At 39.8% G+C, this 23,437-nt stretch overlaps 1 protein-coding gene across 1 annotated transcript in view; it reads right to left on the bottom strand.

Moving 5' to 3' along the window:
* The window catches only part of DKK2 (dickkopf Wnt signaling pathway inhibitor 2), a 44,301-nt gene extending 22,401 nt beyond the window's left edge, over positions 1 to 21,900 (bottom strand). Inside the window, exon 1 of the mRNA XM_085058351.1 lies at positions 18,857 to 21,900. Coding sequence (XP_084914477.1) covers positions 18,857 to 19,114 — 258 coding nt within the window. The 5' untranslated portion in view covers positions 19,115 to 21,900. The remainder of the gene's footprint in view (positions 1 to 18,856) is intronic.
* Positions 21,901 to 23,437: the final 1,537 nt, after the last annotated feature.

Below are 23,437 nucleotides of genomic sequence, written 5' to 3' on the forward strand. Positions count from 1 at the left end.
ATCTAGCTCTAGAGTGGATTTTAAAAGAGCTGCATGAAGTCCAAAGCCTTTTAGGAGATGTCAACAAATCAAATTGAAAACACAGCAATTCCAACAAGCAATCTGTATGTACTTACGTATTGCACATTGGTGTATCTGCCATGGAAGAATTTGGTTTAGCTATCCTAGTTAGGAAACTCTTAATTTAGGTTTTATTTGCTTCTCCCTTTTGAAAGCAGCTTACTATTTTCCTCTTTTGCTTTTATGGGCCACCAAATGACATGTGACCAAATGTACCTATTTAGTGAAAATGGGTTCCATTAGTATGTAATCTTATACTTGCATTGTTTTCTTCTGAAGGAAAATAATGGAGAACAGGTGGTGATGCTTAGCATCAGGCTCCTGTTTCTAGAATTACAATCTACTGGGAGCCACCAGCAATCTCTGAAAGCTGTCATAAGTGCTCGGAACTAGCAAGATCCAGAGCACACTCGATACATTAAAGCTTCTTTTTGAAAATTTAAGTAGGTGTGACAGGAGAAAACTGGCTGAATGGTGCAGGGATTCTAACGTGTCCCTGCAAAGGGTCGTGATTTCCTTCTGCATCCTACAATAAATAACTCAAGCTGGCCTCCATTTCCACAGCAGAAATTAGACATTTAAAAAATTCAAATAGGTACCATATGCACTATAAACCTTTCTGGTTTAGCATTCAAATGCAGACTCATTCACATTGTTGGAAAAATATGGGATTTAAATTCTCCTAGAAGAACTTCAAACAGCTGTTCCTTCACACTTATTTATTCTTTTCTCAGTGCCACAAAAACAGCGGTGCCAATAAATATCTCCTTGATGTTGTTTGAAAACCTACTGGAGTCACACAGCATAAATAGTTTTACCCAGTGAGTCACAAAACCACACATCAAATGAACATTTCTTTGTTTTATCAATCCCATCCTTACCTTAGCAAGTAGGAAGTGGTTTGGAAATAATTCTATATTACCAACTGAGTTTTCCAATGAGTTTTCATGATAAACAGGAGACAGAAACACCAGCTAACAGATCTCTCTATAAAGACAAATAAGCATTATAGCTGTGTTTTTAAAATGTGGCTCTGAAGCCGAGGAGTAAGAGAAAGAAAACACATATTTGTAAGGCAGTTTCAACTGACATACAATGTTACAAAAACAGACATGAAAGGCTGGCTGGCATCTTAAACTACTGCTATATGTCAGATTTGCACATTTATATGGCGAAAGAATTAATGCAGATTTGTTTGTGCCACTGTAGTTTGAAATGACAGGAATTAAAAGAGTATAAATTTATTTCCAGGGCCAGATTTACTGTTATTGGAAATTGGTAATTTCCCACTAATTTCCACAGGAATATGAGAAATAGTTCCAAGTAGTCAGATTGTATTTAACAATCCAGATTTCTCGCACAACTATATGAGATCAATGTTACATTTATTATTACTGTGTTTATTTCTTTTGGGGGACCTTAGCCAAAGTGGTCCCTGCAATTTGAAATTATTTTATGCTTCAACAGGTTTTGGGACAGAGTATCTGTAATTTAGCCCTCTCGAGTCTCACCTGTGTTAGCTTTCTCCTAAAATAAAAGGCAGTGTGATGGGCTGCAATTCCACAAAAATCACATTATGATTCAACAGTGCTCAGGAAATTCTTTTATTGCTTCTGTTTTTCCTCCAACACCTAGAGCACTGAGAATGCCTTGTTTACCAGCAAGCCCCATGCAAGTGTCTTTCTACTTGAAGCCCTGTGGCTACGACAAAAAAAAAATACAATTAAAGGTGCCCATTACTTTGAAGATACTCAAGAAAGAACACCACCTTACAGGAATAAGACAAGCTCAGGCACAAAACTGGGAGAGACAGACAACACTACTAGGTAAAAGAGGATGGCTAATACTATTTTTTTTCTTGTCAATGTGATGAAAAAAAATTCTCTTGAAATGTTGATTTCTGAAGTGACAAACACAACTGTTTTCATAGTTTTGGTGTTTTGGTGTTTCTTTTTTTTTTTTTTAATCAAAGAAACACTAGCTTTGTGCTACAAATGTCTTAATTATTTTTTCCACCTGGAATCAGGTTGCTGAAGTAAGGGATTATGTTAAATTGTGCCATCACATTCATCTCAAATGAGCTGTTTTCTGAATTTCCTTAACACAGTAAATGTTTTCCCTCATTTATCACACCTGTTAACCTGAATTCAGATAAATTATTGTAATCCCCTCTAGCATGTACATCAACAGCAAAGTTCTTGACTAAAAGGCAATCACAAAATTATTATTATTGGAAATGAGTGAACCAGAAAAAGTGCATAGCCTGATTCCAGGAAAGGTTTAATCTCCAAGAGATAGAATAATTCTCATCCTGTTTGTGAACAGACTAAATTTAAATTTTGGAAAACAATACACATGAAAGTGCATTATGCCATTTAAAAAAAAAACTGGTTTATAATCATAATACTTTAATTCCAGACTCCAACCTTACCTTCAGAACTATTTAGAAAAGGAAATTTGCTATGCTTTGAGCAGTGAATAAGACTGAATAATTAAATTTAAAATCATGAGTAATTTAGTTTTCAAGAGACCTAAGAGACCTAATTTCTTCAAGTTTTTTTTTCCTTGAAAAGAACTGAAGGGTTTGTGTTTTTATCAAAACTTCTTGAACTTCTTTCATGATGTTTTCTCTTTTCCTGATACTAGAGATTGCACAAGCATTTCTAGTAACAACAGATTATTAGCAAAAAAACCTCAGAAAATAAATTATAAACTTCCTGCTTAATCCACATGCCATAAATGGTCTTAGTACATATATGCCTATACGTACAGATATATCAGTCATATAAAGTATAAAAAATATCCAAATTAGGATATGCTATTACAGTAGGAAATTAGAGACATTTTCTTTACTGTACTACCCCTAGAATTATGTCCTTGGCTAAAACTCTGAAAGTATTTTAAAGGTACAAATGCTTTAGTTGCCGCCTTAAAATCCTTTTCTGGCTGATTTTTTTTCTAAATCAATTTAAGCACAAGTTCACCCTAGACTGAAGAACAAAGATAATGGATTTAGCTCTTTCAAATACCACAGACTTACAACTGTTGTACTGCTGAAATTTTCTTTCAATTCAGAGGACTTGCACAGGTGGAAAAAGATCAGTGCAACTCAGAAAAAATGAGAGTTTCCAAGTAATAATAGCTTGCAGTGCTTTTTCTTTTCAGAAGAGAAGCCTTGGATTTCAATTTCACATGGCTGCTTGGAGACGCAGCAGAGTTATCACACTGCATTTTGATGGGATAATTGGCCATTAAGTCCTTGCACTACTTTTTGTTCCTCCATCCTCAATAAGATACTACTACTACTCAAGTTAGCTTTGTGGAAGAAGTGAATTCTTTTCCTTGAGAAAAGTCAGCAATGATTAATTTATCAAGAAACTACAATATTAGAACAAAAGGTAAACATGGAACTGTCTGTCTGACCTTCCTAAAAGACTAATTTTTGTTGCCTTCCAGACATAATGGTTTTACCATCTTTCTTCAAAGAAAAGAAATCTACCTTTTCAAAACAAAGTGTTGAAAGATTAATCTGTCCTGAATTGCATCATCCTGACCTAGCTGGTGGATGGTCCATTAACTGTTTAATTTTTGCCTGGATTGCCCTTCCCCATAAGCAGAATATTAGTACCTTGTGGCAGACAAACTGCATTGCACTGCATATGACACAGTTGTTCACCCTTCTCAGTTTGTAGAATCTGGATCCAATTTTCAAATGAAAGATCACTTTGCTGAACATTTATTTTTCCTGTGGAATTACTGTTTGGTGAATAGGCTGCTTTCAGCCTTGGGGGTTATTTATTTAGATTTTCATTCTCTTCAAAATATTGGTGGAAAATGTTTGTCTGCTGGAGGGGTACCATATGCTTCTGATCTGAAGACTGACTGACTTCTACTCCCTAAAAAGTGAGTGAGCAAGTAGAAATACAGACAGAAGATTAAATGATCATTAAGTATCTAAATGAACTGGGAATTACAGTCCCAGTTTCAAAAGTCTGTCAGATGAATTGAGTTCCAGTCTAATTCAGAGTCCTGGGAACCTAAATTTCTATACACTCAAGAGTTTAATATAATATCAGAAAGAGATGGATGAGAGAGCATGAAAACTGAGAAGGATAGAAAATGAATGCAGCAGTAACCTGCTGATTCAAGAGCAAATGCAGGTTCCCAAAACAAATGTTCTTCCTATCTGCAATAAATTATGATATTCTGCTGAGAATCAGTACTGATTGTGAAAACAGCACTTTTTTTTTTTTTTACAATGAACAATTAAATAGAAAAAACCAGGTTTTTATTCCAAGAATTTTTATGTGAAAATGGAGCAATCTCAATGAAGTTTTGAAATTTCCATGACAATTTTTTCTGTTTTCTCTTAAGCACTAAAATCTTTCCCTATGTTCTGATGTTACCAGGTATTCTGGAAGCAGAATATTTTGTCCAAAAAAATGGAGTTCCAAAAGTAGAAAATATGTTAGGTATGCATCTTTAAAAAAAAAACAATCCAAGATAAGTTTAGAAAAACTACTGTTTAAAGGCATGTTGATTTAAGCACGATCACTTTCAACCTGTGCACTTCCTATCAAACTTTATGACATTTAATTTCTTCTGTGTTTCTCTTCTCTAAAAATACTCCCCATTGTGCAAATGTTTGGATTGGTCATCTATGTTATCATCTTCCAAATATTTTGGGTTCCTTCAAATATCATATATTTGTTTCAGAGAGGAGCATTTTATATAATGGGGAAATTCAGAGGGTATACAATGATAAGGTTTTGGAATCAATGCCATAGAAATTTAGCATAACTAATGACTGAGCCAGCCAAACATTATGCTTGAAGTCCAACCAACAAAGCATTTGTGGCTCCTATAAATATCACACACCCATTAAAAAGAGTGTGCTCAGAGAGCTATATACTATACGCACAAAAACAGCAGAATGAACCAATACACACCCTTAGCTGGGATGTTTTTTCACCAGCAAAAAAGGTGTCAGAGATTTTAGCAAGCAGACAAGTTCAGGAAAGCAAGGGCCTTTCCACATCTGCTTTAGAGAAGGGAGCAGACTGGACTTGGTCACATCTACCAAAATTCATGTACTGCATTAGCCATAAATGGAACAAGTCCCTTCACATCAATCGACTGGTCACAAGATGTCATGTCCTGCTCTCGAGCACAGTGGAGAGGCAGCAGCTCTGCCAAGGTTTTTACTGAACCTGGATGGTTGGAATCCAAGTCTGAATGCCAAAGTATTGAAACGTGTGTTAACCATGGCTTTTAACTGTTTTGGAGTTTGCAGGTGGAAGAGGAGATCAAAGGAGGGTTTAGAAAAAAAAAAATGTTAATACTATCAATACTCATTAAGCCAGAGATGGTAACCAGAGATTGCTGCAGAGGCAACACAATTTTTTGTGAACTCTAACTTTTGCCTGATGCAGAGAAGGATCTGGTGAAAGCAGAAAGACAGATACACACACACTCCCCAGCACTTATAACACTGTGACTTCTACTTAAGCTCCTAAAATTTCTGGTCAAATTGTCTTCAAAGATAAAACAGGAGATTCTTGGGTTGTTTGACTGTAATCCTGAGTTGCTCTATGTCCTAAGCTTTTTGTATCTATTCATAGACAAAGCCAATTAGCCCAGTACTTCCCTGGCAAGAGAGTAGTTTCCATCAAAACTAGCAACTTTGGGAACATTGGACTTTTCAAAAGTTTGAAGATACTCGGCCCTGTGTATATGATAATTTGATAGGGAAGGATTTACTCATTAGCTAAATTCTTGAGGAAATTAGGGAAAAAAAGCAGAAAGACACCCAAAACCTCAAAACCTTCATTCTGAGTAATGAATTACTTGAAAATCTTACCCTTTTTGGAAAGGTTTTACTTCTGTAGCTGATTAAATTGTTGCAAAAATCTTTGAAAAGTCTCCCCTGACTTCCGTATCCTACATACTTTGTAAGTCTGTTCTAAGCCTCTTTGCCTCTTTCTTCTTTTTTCCATTTTCTTTTCATTGTAGTCACGTTTTCCATTTGTTGTATCAGTCTCTTTGGACTATTCAACATTTTGACTAAAAGTCTCACTTGATAACAAAGCCACACTGGCATTCATGGGCGAATTAACACGGATGTCCATGAGCATTGGAGAGGATATGAAAATCAGTGCCTACTGTCATAGACCCAAGGATTGGGTTCAGCTCAGTAGTTAAATTTTTGCCTAAAATTTGTATATGCACATACTAACAGAAGTATACAAAACAACACAAATGCTTACATTGAACCAGATATGCTCAAGTTTCCTGATAAATTGAGGTAACAAGTTAGGCTACTTATGATACTGATAAAATACAAGTTTTTTATCGGCTTTTATGTTGATTCAAGTTACTAAGTGTATAAGGACATAAAAGTTCCTGCAATGCATCAGAGCAAAGGGGTCAGGCCAGCATCCTGCTAGATGCAAATACTCAAAGGAATAAGGTTATAAGCAAGTACAGAAGGACTTCTCCCAGATGCATTCTCCCAGCTTCAGCCAAGAGCCACTTAGACACATCTGGAGCTGGAGGTTGTATCACTGTGTTTAGCTTAGATACACCTGAAATAGAAAGTTCAGTACCTACCAGTGCAATCTCTCATCTCTGTGTCTGTCTCCTCTCCATTTGAGCAGTTCCATATGGCTCCAACAGCATCATTGGCAAAGAGCTCCACAACAGCAAAAAGTAGTTCCTGGCTGGCTGATCATTTCACACTGTCTGCTCTTGGCTCTTCTTCTGCAGCAAACACTGAGGGATTGCTCCCCACTCACCTTCTTCTGACTCTTCATTACCTTATTTCTCTCCATCTTGTTCTCCCAAGGACATCCCTTTTCCAAACTGGGTCTTTGCATTCTATTTACTTTCTCCTATGTTTAAGCAGTTCTGCTGTTATAATCAGCCCTGCTGTCCTCCTTCTCGGTTTCATCCTGACTGCTTTTATATCTTTTAACAGTTACTCAGCACCATGAAATTACAATCAGTTTAAAAATACCCTCTGGGGATTTTCTTTTTCACTTCCTGATCTTCCACTGGGATTGAATTTTTAAAATTTTTTTTAGTATTTAATTTTTGTCTTTCTACTGCTTCTTCACCATGAAAGATAGCTAAATTAATGCTAAATTACAAGTTAACACTGCATGTGCCTAACTGCCATCACATTATGCTATACATATTTCTTTATACTTTTAGAAATGGAATTTTACCCATGGGATTTATCTCTTAGGTAGTCAGCATATTAGCATTTACTGCAACTCTTTGTGGTCCACTTAAGTTCTTACCATTGTGAATAAATTATTTTTAACATTTCTGTGCCTCATTAATTCCTCATTTTCCAGAGCATTTATCAATAAGTTGAACAGCATCTGTCCTGAAAGGTTTATGTGAAGCTTTGCTTATAGCCTCCTTGCATAGTGAAACATGCCAGTTTAGTCCTGCTTATTTTTGATCAATTATCAGTTATTCTAACCAGTTATGAAATGGGCTATCCCTTGGCAATTCAGTTTCTTTTAAGTTTCTGTTCTTGAGCTATAGCTCCATTGGCACAAGCATTTGAAGAGCAAAAATGGTGTAATTTGGTTTTGATCTGTAGTTTGTCTGGTAAGAGAGTGCTATTTGAATGTTTAGCTTTGATAGGAGCAAGAAGGAAGCCTCAGCCTCATACATGTTGTCAGAACAGAAGAGCATTAGAGATTTTTTTTGTTCTGAAAAATATTCAGGTGAAACATAATGTAAAAATGAACTTTAGAAGCAGTGGATGTTCACAAAATGTCCTCTAATAGCTACTCTTTCAATTAATTTCCTGACAATAGGGTCATTTAGGACAGAAGGGGATCAAAATTAAAAGCAGTGACTGTTAGACTAAGAAATGGTCAAAGCATATAAGCACAAAGATTTCCAGTGGAGTCAAGAGTATCAGGAGCAGCCAAGCTCCCCGTGCTGCAGGGACAGAGACATGCACTGTCCCACTGACAGGGCATGAACTTTGTCCATGGCTGGTCTTGTCTGCTCAGACTATTCAGCAGTGTGGATCACCCTGCCTGAATTTCACCCCTGCACCACGTCAGCACCCTTCAAGCCCTCCAGCTGCTATCTCACAGAAACTGGTTTGCCCCTTGATCAAGGAGAATTCAAATTTAAAGGGCTACACTACAAAAGTAAAACAACAACCCCCAAAATCCTCAAACAACAAAAAAAAAAGCCACTCACACACACACACAAACACAAACTCTACAACTTCAGAATGGAATACTGACCAGCTGACAGAAGAAGCACTGGAGGTCAAACCAAGGAAAGAAAGAAAATCAAATCCAGAAAATGTCAGTCTGTGTTGTGCAATCTGTTTTCATAGAATCAGCTAAATCTGAACTCGTGAATTCCACTTCAGCTTTTGCTCCTACCGCCCCTATATCCACGGTATCTGGGAAATGACTTAAACACGACTCTGGAGAACAGCATGGGACCGGTGCTTCCAAAAGGCTAAAGTCAATACATTCATATATCAGAGACATGTGCTAGGGTAGCCGTCCCAGCTGCACAACACATGATGTGTCAACTGCTTTACATAGGGTGGGTCAGGAAGAGGCTCATTAAAGACAAGCACTACAGCTCTCCTTGCAACATCTCTGCATCCCTGTCCAGTTTTACAGGAAAAAAAAAAAAAAAAAAAGGGCTGGTTTAAGAAAATGGTTACTCTGGATGAAGATTGGAACCCAGAGAGAAGGGCCAGAGTAACTGCAGCCAGAGTAACTGTGTCTGCACCTTAGATAAGATTTATGATTGACCTTTCCTACAATTATTTCATCATTGAGGGAACAAATTAAATTATTCTGATTTCCCTTTTCTGTAATAATAGTTACAAAAAATTATTCTGGATGACCAAACTCAGATAATCTTACACAGGTTGAGAAAGGGAAGAGAGGTCCTTGTCCCTGAACTAGCCTTGCACTGAGTCTCAGACTGAAGATTTCTACTGAATTTCTCTCATGTATGGAAAAGACCATGACCCCACGCCCCAAAGGCAGGCAAAATGTAATTCCCACTGGAAACACTCAGGGAATTAGGTACATAAATACATTTCAGATTTATCCTATCAGTAAACAGGGCCAAAGCCTGGAGATGGCTTGCTGTGCAGAAGTGTGCAGCACTTCTTGGATAAGAAGGCAATGAAACAGCTCATTTTGCAGAGTAAGGAGCTGAAGTGTAGCATTTCCAGGCAGCATGAATTTGTGTCTGTGGCCAAGTTTTTTTAGTGCATCTGCTGAAAAACCATGCTGGAGGGGCACGAATTACATCACATTAGTTTAGGTACTGAATTGTCCCCATCATTATGGATGTTACCCTCAGTGTACCCGAAAGTTGATCCAAACAAATTATCATCACATGGCTGTTAAAGAAAATGAAGTGTTTTCTCTCATTTTAGCCATCCTTGACCTTTCTCTTCTGTCCTTTTTACTGTAAAATAGACTCCAGTCCCACCAAACTTACGAGTGACAAGGGGACCCCAGACCTGGAACTCACATCCCACTATCACACCTGTTCATACAACGTATGCATTGACTTCTAGTCATCTAAACCCTTTAAAACAGAGTTAAGGTAGTGCTATCCTACTCGTCTGTTTGTTCCTATTGGAAAAGGATTTTGTGGGTAACTCTCTGAGACAAGAGCCTGACAGTGGATACCCCTTCCATTGTCAAATGGCATCTTGGTTAACTGGGACTGTCTATGGCACAAGCCTGTTCGGAAAAATCAGAGATTTTCAGAGTGCTAATCCCTCTTACACAGACAATCTGCAGCCCATTTGCTATTCTGTTTTGGCTTTATTTTTTAACAGGGCCTTAAAACATATCTTTCCTTAAAATGACAACGTTCTTTTCTGCCCTCTTTGTTCGTGGGGCTTTGTGCACTCATAAACAGTTTAAGAGATCCCTTCACACCTGCAGTGCACATGTCTGCCTGCAATAAAGATTCTCTTATCTATCCTTCACTGATAACTTAAGAGGATAGTGCTTAAGAAAAGGCGTCATCCTTGCAACTGTAATTGCAAAAACCAAACCCAAGTTCCAAACCTACAGCAGTGATGGGGAGGCCAGCATGTCTGGTGAAGGAGGGATCCTCAAAGTTAGAGAGGCTGGGACGGAGGCAAGCAGACCTGCACCTCCTTTCCAGGTGGCAAATCCTGCTCAAAGACATAAGAGCACATCCTGTACCATCTCAGCGTTTTGCTCCATCCTTTATTGACCTTCCTGCGCTCTGTGTTGTTTATTTGGAAAATCGTGCCAAAAATGCTTTCCAGTTAGCATAGTCTGAGCTATGCTGAACCTGTGCCATTACTCAAAACCCTCTTGCTCAGGAAATGCCCCCTGTGGACTTGTTTTCTCAGCAGGGGTGGACCAACACGCGATGGATCGCGGTGCCGTGACTTCTCAGCTGCCTCGTGCTGTTATAGCTCTGTGCTGACATCAATGACCAGCCCCAGCAGAGGAAAACCCTAAGACAGCCTAACCACAGAACAGTTTGGGATTGGCAGGATTTTCCCACTCTCTTGCAGCTTAAGCATTGGTACAAAGTCTGAGAGAAATTTTTCTCCACAGAGAAAACCTTAATCTTCTGGTTAGACAACATCAGACACTACAATTTGATACTTAATAAACTGTCGTGAAGCTATAATGCAAGTATTCACTTGGTCACTTATCCTTTTAGCAATAAAAAGCAATTGGGACTGAAGTTCAGTGGCAATTTGTTGCAGCTGCTGTGGCCAGGACCCCCTCAGAAAGTAATTTTCAGAGGATTCTTCTTGTTAAAAAGCCATTTTCCTGGCGAGGAGTGGGATGTCTGGAAGATAGCAATGGGGACAAATCCAAGCACAGAAGTTTACAAGCATTCCTAAAGAGCATTTTAAAAACTCTGTATTTATTTAAACAATTACAAAAACATTTTATGCAGCTAAGCAGTTTAATACTACCACCAAACTATAAAGAAGACTTTTAAGCCTAGGCAGTTTTCCTCTTTACCTGTAAGATGACACAAGGCAGAATCAACATTTGGCTCAACATGGAGAAAGCGGGGAGAGAGGATGGCAACCTCGTGTTTTCCGGGTCCTTCCTGGGTTCCCAAAATTTCCATTCTTCAGTTCTGACCTACACCCACTCTCTCCCATTACCACAGGAACTGGTTATGAATGATATACAAATGGAAATTTAGTTTTGTTGGGAGTAACATCAACTGAACAGGTCTGAAAGAACAACTTTCAGTCTTGCTGAGGAACCCCAGTGTTCAGCTGACACATTGTGGTTGGTTATGTGAGTCAGATGTATCATTATTGCTGCCTGAGTGGATGATAAACTGAATAGAAGGTCTGGCAAAACATGACCACTTGACGTCTTCTGTCTCCTTCCCTGCCTCCTGAAGAACGAAGGGGAGATGACCTTTGAAAAGGCAAGACAGAAAATATCCACCCAGTACTCCTACCAAAGGAAGAGCAAAAGACTCGCAGCTCAGCCTCTCTGTGGGCAACCTAAAAGCCCAAAAGATAGAGAGAAACACTTTTTTTTTTTTTAAGGTAGAAAACAGCATCCTGAGTCTGCAATGAACCGGGTGGGAGAGCTCTGTGCTCTCATTTTCAAGCCAAAAGAAAAGAAACAATGAAATATGACAAGTACATTGCACTATGTACTAACCCTCACAGGTCAGGCCACAGCAGAATGTCCAATTTAGTATCTTTTCAGGCTGTCAAGAAGAGGTGCACCATTTTCTGAAGGAATGCATAGCAAAAAAATACAGAATCAAATCCAATTCTGGAAGCTACCTTGCTCTGTGCAAAAGGAAAAGTAAAGAAGATCTTCTCCCATCAGATGCATTACTTTCCCTGATGCTGTTCTAGTTAAGAATGAGATTCCAAGAACAAAAGTTTCCTGCTGCAACACAAATGTATTGTGTTCGCAGTTCCTTTAAGAGATCTCCTCTACAGTCAATTCAGATTGCAGAGAGGAGATCATGCTGACAGCAAGTCACTGCTTTACTCAAGGCAGGCTGCCAAAACACGTAGAACTGAACCCTGTCCTCTCATTCACTGGACCGATAAATATGCTTTTAAAAGCATGCACAGCCTGGTTCACACTTACATGATGCACGGAGAATGAGGCAGAGGGCTTGCAGAGTGAAGCAACACCTCATTCCCAAGCATGTGCGGAACAGTCTGCCTTTGCTTGATGCTGAAAATGCTAAACCAGTGCCATTTGCACTACACATGTGCAACATGCATGTCTCAAAGATTCATTACTATGCATATGAAAATTCAATCATATCAAAGCTTAGCTTTAAGAAAGTCCCAAGGGGCTGAACCGTGTGCTCATGTGCTTTGAGGGGGGAAAACCCAACAACTTTTAAGGCTTTTTTCTTTTTTGTAGCATTGCTCTGCTCTTTCCGTTAGTAAGAATAAAATAGCTGCTGAATGAGTGAACTTCGTGTTCCCACTGTGTGTTTATATCAATTTATTTTCATAACTCAAGCTCTGTTTGTGTGAACACAAATATATAAATCATAGATGGATTTAAGCCCCATCCTAAGAAAACTGAAACTAAGATGAACATAACTCATTATTTTATTTGAAGATTGCTATGATTTAGTATTATATTGTCCTTTAGTATGAACATATGTATCCTTTTAAGCCACTGCTCTCTCTCTCTCTAATGCTACTTTCTGTAATTCTTTCTAGAGAAAAGTATTCTGCAATAAGCTTGGAAGTATCATAAATCCATCTATTTTCACAATTCATTGCAATTTGAAAATTGCTTGATGTTCATTAAAATTTCCATTAGAATAAATTTGACCTTCAACCAAAAAAAGGAAAAACATGACACTGAAAAAAAGTGATGGTCTGGGGACACACACTGCAATTGCACATCCTATACTTGGTGTAAAAAAGAAGAGGTGAAGGTTCATGGTCTCTAACAAAAATAAAAACTTTGGCAGGCAAAACTAATTTTGAGTAACAAAACAAACCTTCTGATCTTCTTGGCTTTCGTATTGGCCTTTCACATCCATGGATATGAAGCTCATAGAAGCTTCTTATAGGTTTCAACCTAAAAGTAGCAGAAACACAGCCTAGAACACAGCAGCAAAAGACAAAGATTTTAAAAGAATCATTGTCAGTTCACTAAAAGAAAGAATAAATATAAAATTCTTAATACACTTGGAGTTTTACCAATGCAGGGAAAACAGAATGGTGACTTCTAGCTTTCCATGCCATTTCTGTGGCATCATACAGAATTCAGCTCCTCAAATCCATCATAAATGTTTTACAACTGCAGTGCCAAAACTAACACAAAGCTCCACAACATCAGGACAGGACATGGTGACAAGTCCTGTGACAATGATGGTCCAAGCAGGGGCTGCTGGCTCCAAGTGTGTCCCACCACACCCTGCCTCTTACCAGACACAACCAGCACGTGCATGTGGGTGGTAGCATGAACTTGGTAGGGACTGTGGTAAGCACATACAGGAGGGGAAAGCTCTGTGCTGTGAACGTGTTCTCCAAATTAACATTTTTACACAGATACAAAACTTGTTAGGATATACTTAAAAAAAAAAAAAATAGCAGATATAAAAAACCTGGAGAGGAAAGCAATGCTGGAGAAACAAACAGAAGCAGAAGCTTCATGGTGCTCCTCCTCTGCAGAGCTAAATTCCTCCTGCACGACATTTCCAGGGTGAGGCATTTGTAAGAACAAGTGCGAAGGGACCAAAGGCTCTACTGACAAGCCGTGAGATATAAAGTGCTTGCAAGATACATCCGGTGTTGAGATAATTAGGATCAAAATTAAACTTGTGCTAAATTTGCATCTGCAAAGCATCAGTTAATCATAGAGAGTTAATCAGACTCACTATTCTGAGGGGAAAATGTAATCATGCTTCATCATATTCTGTGTTGTCATTAAGCTCTGACAGACTTTCCTTACAGAAACTGACTCTTCCTTAGTACTTGCACACCGAGAAGCACGTCAGAGTCCTAGAAATATTCTAGGTATTGTTGCAAATCTCATAGGAAATAGTTGTACTAAAGCCACTTTAGAGGAGCTTTTGCTCTCTATTACCAAGTCCATTAATAGTAACAATTTAAAGGGGACACCAAGCATGACCCAGGAAAGAAATAATACTCTGCATCCCATTTTTTGCAATTGAGAAACCAGTAGGCTATTTAGAAAGACTGCTGCCAGTAAACCAGTATGTCACCCATATTTCTAACACTAAATATTAAGAGCAAAGAATACATTCTCGGGTGACTCTGCAGATTTAGCAATTCTGTATTTTTTTAATTTAAAAAAGGCAAAACAAAAGGCATAGCTATTGCTGTTTGTAATTTCTAGTTATTTTAATTAATTTATTTTTAATCCCATGGAGGAATAATTTATGCTATCTTGGTTGCTAGCTATTTAAGATATTGCGGTTACATTTTTGGTGTCTTTAGTACATTTTATTGCAATATTGTCAGAGCACTGCATTCAATTACTACATCTCATGCTGTTTTACTCGCTACAAAGCATCATCCAAATATTTTCTATGAAGTCCTTGTGGGTAACTATGTCCTGTCCAAGAAACACATGTATGTCCATGCGTAAATAGGTATGAGATCGCTATCAAATTAGTCATTTGAATAAATGCCTCTTTGGTTTGGCTTCTGTGGTCTCGAGCCTCTTAGCTCAAGCTGCAATAGAGTTTAAAAAAGTAAACACATCTTTAACATTAAACCAAGTACATTTGGAGTACTAAGGCTCATCTGATAGCTGTCTATTCTCTGCAGTGTTAAAACTTGTCTCAGCTTTTCATTCCTCTCTCCCTTTTCCAGACCTCATTATCTCTTAGTCAGCCCAATGGATGGGTTGGTTCCCTCTCCTGGATGTCCCAGTTCTTCCCTTCTTTGCTATTTTTCCCATCATGTGCATGGGGAATGGACAGTGTTAATGGGAAGCACAAACCCAAATAGCTATGCAGCAGCAAAGGGACAAAGAGAATGAGAGACACATCTTGCTGGGGAATGACCTGAAACAATGGCTTGTGGCCAGGCGGTGGGAAGGGGAGAAGATAATAGCACCCAAAGATTAAAGAAAAACAGCTGGAAATAAAGTTTGGTAGGTCACAGCCTACCAGATCATTAAAGGTGGTTGAGTATGAAGGAGTGCAAACCCCAGTACTGAGGGAGGGGACAAGTCTCAGAGGAGAGAGGGGATTATAACCCAGAGGCAAGAAGTCAAAAAGATGGTGAAGTGAATTAAAGAGGCTACAAAGCGATCAACCAGCAATCTGTGGAATGGCTATACCTTTCAATCACCATAAAATATGTTCTATTTTCCCTTTCAGGTTGCATCTCTATAGTTGAGCTGGAACACTCATGTGGGAGACCTTGCCCAAACACAGTGGAAGCTAACACATCGAAAATTAATTCTATCTTCACTGTCAATTGTGACCTTACTCACAGTACCGTATTTACCTAGAGAGGGGATATTTCCAGAGCCCTTTCCCTGAGAGGCCACAGAACTGAGGTGTTGGATGTCCCCAGAAGCACTTCTCTAAATCAAGTTTTGAAAGGAAATTGATGACTGACAGTTTGTAATCCGGACTCCCCAAAGTAACCTAGATTAGCATGCACTGTACAGTACCAGTTCTGGACATATTTTTCCCTTGTGCAAATGCTGTAGACACTTTCTGATTCTCTGTGAAATTGGAGAAACATTAACAGTTTGCAGAAAAAGAAAAACAGGAGTGACAGTAAAGAACAGTGAAGAGAATGAAATCTCACTGATTTAGCACATCAATGCTTCTCATTCTCTGCTGATCCAAGGCAGTAAAGGGAATAAGAACAGAAAATAAATAATATTCCTCAGAAAGACATAAAAATGTTAAGTCTTACTAAAATCCACATTTGCCCCGCCAGTGTCTCTGCAAGCTGGATCAGCTTGCTTTGCTCATGTGAGTATTTTCATACGTTTGAACTGGAACTCTGCCTGACGAAAGAGCACTGGATCTTCCCTTTCTGGGCAGAAGCACTGTAACTACCAGCTGAAAAACATCAACACTCTAGATAAGCCATGAACTATCGTATCAGTTGATTTATTGCTGATTAAACACTCCCAAGTTGCTTCTAGTCCTGAGAATTAACGTAATTGAAAAGCAAATAGGTTGTAGTCTGATGGTCCTTTCATCAGTTTTGGTTATATCCACCACGTGTATGTGCAGAGCTGTAAGCACAGCTCAGAGCAATCACAACAGCAAGATTCTATTAATTTTTCTTCAGCTTGCATATCCTTGGTCCTTACTAAAACTATTTCCTAGTTGTAAACAAGACAATCAACTCACCATCTAATGTTGCCAAGATATAAAAGATGCTCTTACTTTTGAGACATTACAAATTCCACTAATTCAACAGATTGTTTCAGAAAGAAAAACATAGGCTTACTCTTTTGCAAGTGGCACAGTTAACTTCAGTGCAAAGTCCCATAATCTAAACAAATTAAGCACTAACCTAATAAGAAAGTACTTTAAAAAGAATTATGAAAATGTCATGTCTTAATTGGTTGATATGCGTGACACTGTTAAAAAACGCAGTGGCTTACCAACCCTACAGCTGGAAGTATCAACAAAGAGAAAACATTCTCACAAAAGATACTCTTTTTGCTTCTCTTCTCTTTCCTTTTCTTCTATTTCTTTTCCTTTTCTTGTCTTTTCCTTTATTTTCTTCTTTTTATTGCAATTCTGTGTTAACTGTGTTGCTTCAGGCAGATGGCCAAGAGTAGCATCTAGAATTATTGGGAGCAAATCTGTGTCATTTTCACATACATTTGTGTGAGGCCACACAGGATCTGGGACAGAATCTCAGGGAGAGAGGGTAAATTCAGCGCTGACAGCCCTTGATGGGAGGTCAGGCTTCACTCCCTGGGAGTCACAGCCACCAGTTCTCCAGGGGTCTTTGCTAATGTTACAAGCATGACATCTTAACATGCGTGACGTCTCTTCTACCGCTACAGATACTTACAGTGCTGTCTCTCACTTGAAGTGTGCCTTGTGAGTTCCAGCAACTAGAAGTGCCCAGAAAATGCCAGTCCAGGATGGCAATTTAGGGGCAAATATTGAAAATACAACTGGGGGGCTGTAAAACTTGTTTTTCAGGAAATGGGTGAATTATAATCAGTTATTCTCAGCACTGCGCTGAATACACAGTGAAGCGCTGAGGATGTTGTACACAGGGGAAGGTGGCAAGACTTCCCCAAAAGGCAAAGGTTGTATAGCAAAGACTCACAAAACACATGAGACTGATAACATTCAGTGGGAAAATAGGACCTGTATTTTGACATTTTGTGGATACATTGAAAAAAAAGAAAATCCAAGGAGAACATATAAGGTATATTGGGCTCCTCTATTTCCTCAAGGTGTTTCAACACAGTAATTAGTACAATGTGAACTAGAAAAAAGCACAGTATTTTAGTAATATGAAACTTCATCACAGCATCTCTTACTAAACTTTGCTTAGAGGTAAGGAGAGGCAAACCAAATTCTGAGTAAATTATAAAATAATTGCGTGGTTAGGGAAAGAAGGCTTGGGGGAATTTAAAAACAAATTTCTCACACGCAAAACCCAAAACTAGCACTACTGTTGTTACGCCTGCACACAAAACCAAATGCTAACATTCAATTATTAGGAAGCTGATGTGAGACACTTTAGCAAATTCAGTAGATTACTTGAATTTTTAGCCTCTCTACTGCTTTAAGGAAAATTTAAGCAAGATACAGATGCTTTAGGCATTGAGTATTTTGCTTTTTCAGTGCTGAACATTGGCAGCTCTCTTGCTGCTACACTATTGCTTATGAAAAGCAGCTGTATTTAGAGATACTAATAATACCCAATAAAATCTATATTTTCTGAAGAAGTCTACCTCCTTCAACATCACAACACGCAACATTCATACCATCCAAGTTGAGACTTAAGAGGGACGCACAGGACTGATGGCTTTAAATGCTGCTTTATAGTTTAGCACAAAAGAGAGTCGAATGAAGATTATTTTTTATCAGACTTCCAAGTTTCCAGGCAGAGAGAACAGAAGGCTGCACAAGCAAGTAGGGATCCTTTTTTCCCCATAACCTTTTCTTTTTTCTATAACCTTTTCTCTCTTCTTTACATTCAAACTCTCATAACCAAACAAAACTTCAACAACCACTGGAGCGTATTCTGAACAAGAAACCTAGAATTTGTTTTCTGTCTTATTAAAAAAATGACTTTACCTTAAGGATACACTGGGATAGCATGCTTTTTTGTTCTCACCAAAGATGAAGATACCAGAGATTAACTTGCCAGGTGTGATTTCTAAAATAAAATTTGTTTCACTGCTGGGAATTTTTACTTCATTTTCAAATTTCCCTCACCTATTCGAATTCAACTCATTCACTGTCTTGAGAGTTAACAAGAAATTTCTTTCTTTGCTTCTGGCAGACTTTTGAAGGAGTCAAACAAAGAAATGTCAAAGATTATAGGTTTTTTATATTGCTCTTTCTTCTATCAGTTATTAACCCTACAGAGAAAAATGACTGGTTCAAACGTCCTGACTCCCACTTGAACAGTTCTTGACACCAGTTATGAGATGATATTGTCCCAGGCAAGCCCCATGAAGTAATTTAATTAATTTAGCACATTAAAACTCTGAAAACAATGTGAGGGGAAGACTAACAATTATTTACATATAGCACATAAATGGACAGACACTCGAGAAACGAGGCGATGTCCTACCTCTCCTTGCCGGTGATAGTGCTTAGGAGGTTTTCCCATCTGCTCTAGGATTTTGCCCTTCTTACTGCTAGCAAGCATCAGTCCCTGGTGGATGCCTGCAGATCTGTTGGTTGCCTGAGTTGGAGCCTCCCCCATCAGGGTGGACTTGATGGAGTTCACCTTGGAGCTGGAGCTGTCTAGCTGGGAGCTCTCCACGATCAGGACCGCGGCTAGTAAGAGGAGACAGCAGGAGCACTTATTCCACATCAGCACGATCATCTCCCCTCCCCCAAAAGGATTTTCTTTCTTTTTTCTTTTCTTTTTTTTTTGGCAATGAAAACAGAAAAGAGGGAGAAAAAAGTTTTTCAAAATAGCTCCCGAAGTAGTTAAGAAAGCAACGGATTTCAAAGCCACTCAAGGAACTGCTGTTCTGAGAGACACGAGAGAAAAATAATTTTAAAAAATAATCCCCCAGGAAAAAAACAAAAACAACAACAACAACAAAAAAAAAAGTGTGAAGTCTATAGGCACTGGACAATTGTCAGGTCTGTGATGTCTTTTTCCTCCAGGTTCTCGAGAAGTCCGGGCAATTCTTTGGCAACTGAGAGCAATAGGCTGCGAGGCTACTGCACCCGGGCAGCTCCCGGCCAGCGCAGGCAACAGCACGTTTGCTTAAGCTTCAGAGGAAGAGTGAGCGAGTTACTTCCCCCACTCCTCCTTCTCTTGCTGCTTAAGCCAGCAGAGAGGAAACTCAAACCAGATCCAATCCAAGCAGCACCGGCAAAAGCTGGGCTTAGTTTTCTTTCACTCTCTCTCCCCCCGCTCTTTACTTTTTATTCCCCTCCTCCTTTTTCTGTCTTTTGCCTCAGCCTCTGCAGTCAGCAGGAGTGAAAGCGCCGGTCTCCTCCTACTCTTCCTCCTCCTCCTCCTCCTCTCCTCCTCCTGCTGCTGCAGCCCGGCCGGTGCGGGGCGAGGGGTTCTGGGCATCCGGCGGCGGGGGGAGCGCCGGGACCCGGGAGGGGAGGCAGAGCCCATCGGGCTTCCTGCCGTGCTGCCCCTCGCACTCGGTGGTCTCGCAGTCTCTCTCTGGCCCCCTTATCATTACAGCAGCGCCCCTTCGCAGCCCTCAGCCCCCATCCCCGGGGGCGAACACGCCGCACAGCGACTCTCGTTCCCTATGTCTCCGCTTCCCCCCAGCCGGGCGCGTTCCCCTCTCTCCGGCGGGGTCAGCCCGGGCCAGCCGTGCCCGCTCCCGGCTGCGGCTCCTGCCGTGCCCAGTCCAGCCGGGCTCCCAACCCCGCCGGGCTCCCTCCGCGACTCCAGGCTGCCACGCTGGGACGTGTGTCGAGGTGCTCCAGCTCCCCGAAACGCTCCAAGCACAAAGCCCGTCATTCCCGCAGAGCTGTGAAGGAATGGGGCCGGCAGGCGAATCCTGCCAAACCTGGTGCCCGAGCCAGAGGAGTCCCTGCCCAAGTTAAGGGCATGTCCAGCCATGAAGGCTGCGCTGCACTGCTCCCACACCTGACCCTTCTCAGTGCCACAGTGCCACCATCAACGCAAAACACTTTGTATCCATCTTCTCCTTTCCTTGGCATGAGCACATATCCAATTGCCATAAACCCCCCCAAGTGCTACGAACTACACCCACACCGTCTGAGGCATCACCAAAACAGTGTGTTTCAGAGCAACGAAGGTAAACAGGGACACAGAGCATAAAAGTAGCAGAACCGTGCAGCTCTTAACTTTTCCCTGCAAAAGCTCTAGAACAAAGCAGGGAACATCACCATGAGGCACTTGGTTATTGCAGTGGAGAAACTACAAGTCCTTTTCTTTCCCCTGGACATGTGAAAAAGGTGTGGAGAGAAAAAAAATGGTGACGCTAACAGCATTCTTGCTGTCCCACATATTCATGTATGAACATTACCTTGTCTGGGAACAGTGAAGAGAATTTTCATGCCTTTCCCATCTTCTGAAGGGTCCCTCCTTTAATTTATCAATCATTTCCTGTTACTCTATCCCTTAACACATCAGAAGGGGTGGAAAATGTGCACTATTCTAAACTAACTGCTGTGCAAAGGGCAGTTGCCAAGACAAGAAGGACCAGAAAAAGGCCAGGCACTGTTTTGGCCTCCAGTGTTGCTGCTTCCTCACAGTGAGCAGAAGCCCTCCTGGGAACTCGGGAGCTCTCTGCAGGAATGCTCCAGAAACCACACCACCTTGGATAAGACTTTTCACATGCTGTCTAGCTAGAGTCATGTAACTGCTAGCAATGTGTCTTAACGTTATGGGTTGTATTATATTAATCAGAGCATCTTGTGAAGAGTGGAGTCATTTGCGTCTTTTTCCACAGCTCAAACCTTAGAATTGTTTGGGAGGATTTAAACCCATCTACCAGGGCAGTTCGATCTCTTTATCTAATGATCTCTTCACTTTAGGGGATTACTATTGTTTTTTTAGGGTTTTTTTAAGTAACAACTGAAATGACATGTCAGCCCCAAGACTGAGTTTTATACTCTTCTGCAGAGTATGACACTTGTTCTCGCTCAGGCTTCAGATGAGTTCATGTTCACTGGGTTTGAAACTGGAAGAAATTTTATTGCACTTGATTTCAAAAACTTAGGTTCAGAATTAAATTTTTTTTTCTGTGCTCAGCTTGGCAAGGAGCAAAGAATGAAAAAAAGCCCCAAGTTTGCTTTCTTCACAGCATTTCTTTTTTTTTTTCCTTTGTGTGGCCTTAAATAAACTAAAATTACCTTTCTGACTTCATCCTCAGTAACGCTTGAAGACATTTTTAAGGAAATGTCTCTAAAAAATCAGAAAGCAATTTACAATTTCACAGGGCAGAGACATAAGCCAATCTTTTTTGATTGTGTTAGACTAGGCTTTTGACATCCAACCCTCATGGTGTTTCAGTCTGTGAAAGTCCCAAACCCAAAAACAAACAGCTATCAGTACCCACAGGAAAAGCTCTAATAGGTAATGTCATGGAAAGTTGTTATCTCACTAGTGTTTCTCTTACCCAGGAAGGAACACAAATTTTTATGTCAGTGGTAGAGTATTATCCACCAGAGTTTCTTGGAATAAGGGAAGATTACAAAGTGAACAAAATAATTTGATGAGACATGCAAAGAGAATTCATGGCAATAAAAACACAATACGATGATCTCATGTGAATATCATACAGCTCTTCTTGAAATAAATGGACATGTGGTATTCAAAGAGGCACACAGCACCTAAAGGATCAGATAGTAAGTAGATTCTGTCTAAATTAATTAAATATATGTCTATTAAATCCTCAATAAAATTCTTATTTACATTAATAAATGTAAAATGCAAGCCATATTACAAGTCCTTAGACATAAATAACAAAGTCCCTGTATATTCATAATGCCTATAAATTTGAAGAAAAAGGAAGGAATGGTCAAAGCTTTTCAAGTATCTCAGAACAGATGCCCCAAACTCTCTTTGTCAATCAGTTCAGATTCAGTGAAATATGAAGTTCATCTCTCAGTTATACTCAGCTAAGTTTTCATGCATTAATTTAACTTTAGTGGGAATAGAAATGGGTAATTTTCTAAGAGGACAAGACCCATCTTGTGACTCACTGCTCTGAAGGGAAGATACTTTGCAGCATTTCTGAGGAAATGGAAACAGGTTTTGCTTTATTACCCTGACAGACATTTCTCTCCAGAGGAAGCAACAACCCACTTCACTGCAGGGCAGCTGCTGCCAGACCAACATGATGCTCATGACCACAGAAACCAGAAGTAGGTGGGCAGGACACTAAATCTGTGGTGTTTTATTTTTTCCCCTTAACAAAAGCATGATACATAGGTATACTTGCAGAGAAACAGGCTGTTTTGTAGTTTGGGGGTGGCGGGTGTGTTTTAGTTTTTTCCCCCACTTTTATGAAGCATTCAACCCATGCCTCTTCTACTTCAAACTGGTCAAATACAGACTTCCGAACCAAGGTGTAAATTTCCAAGGTGCTCATCATTCCAGCAACCCTGATGTACCTCTGAGTCTGTACACTAACTTCACGATATCCTCTGAAATAAGATAGTATGGTGGTAAAAATACTGAGAAGCATCTCTGCTTTTCAGATCTATGACTGTGTCACTACAACCTAGGTTTTGAGAGACATCAAGAACTTCTAAAATGTTAAAATGCCATGGGACACATTGTGTTTCTCCATGGGGCTCCTCTACCAGAGAACCAGCTACAAAAAACAGTGGCAAATCCTACATCACATGTGGGAAGGTCACAAGAAATCTTCCATCAAGTACCATATTGCAGGGACTGAACCTGCCCCTCACCATTGCATATGTAACCACAAATTTTCCTGGGATCCTCCAGAGGTGGGACTTACCTCTTGACTCAGGATACTTTCCACATTAACTGCTGTTTCTTACTGAAGAATTCCAGTAGGAGAAGGAGAGGCTGTGCTGGTTATAACCCAGGAACAGAAGCTTGACAGCCAACAGGGCCACGCTCATTAAACGCCAGTGAGACCTCCAGTGCAAACAGTGAGAACTACATCAGTGGGCCACAAGTGGTCAGTTCTACTTTAATGATAAAAAACATTTTTATTTCAATACAGAA

The sequence above is a fragment of the Lichenostomus cassidix genome, chromosome 4 (assembly GCF_008360975.1).
Source record: "Lichenostomus cassidix isolate B80296 chromosome 4, HeHo_3.0, whole genome shotgun sequence".
Lineage (NCBI taxonomy): Eukaryota > Metazoa > Chordata > Aves > Passeriformes > Meliphagidae > Lichenostomus > Lichenostomus cassidix.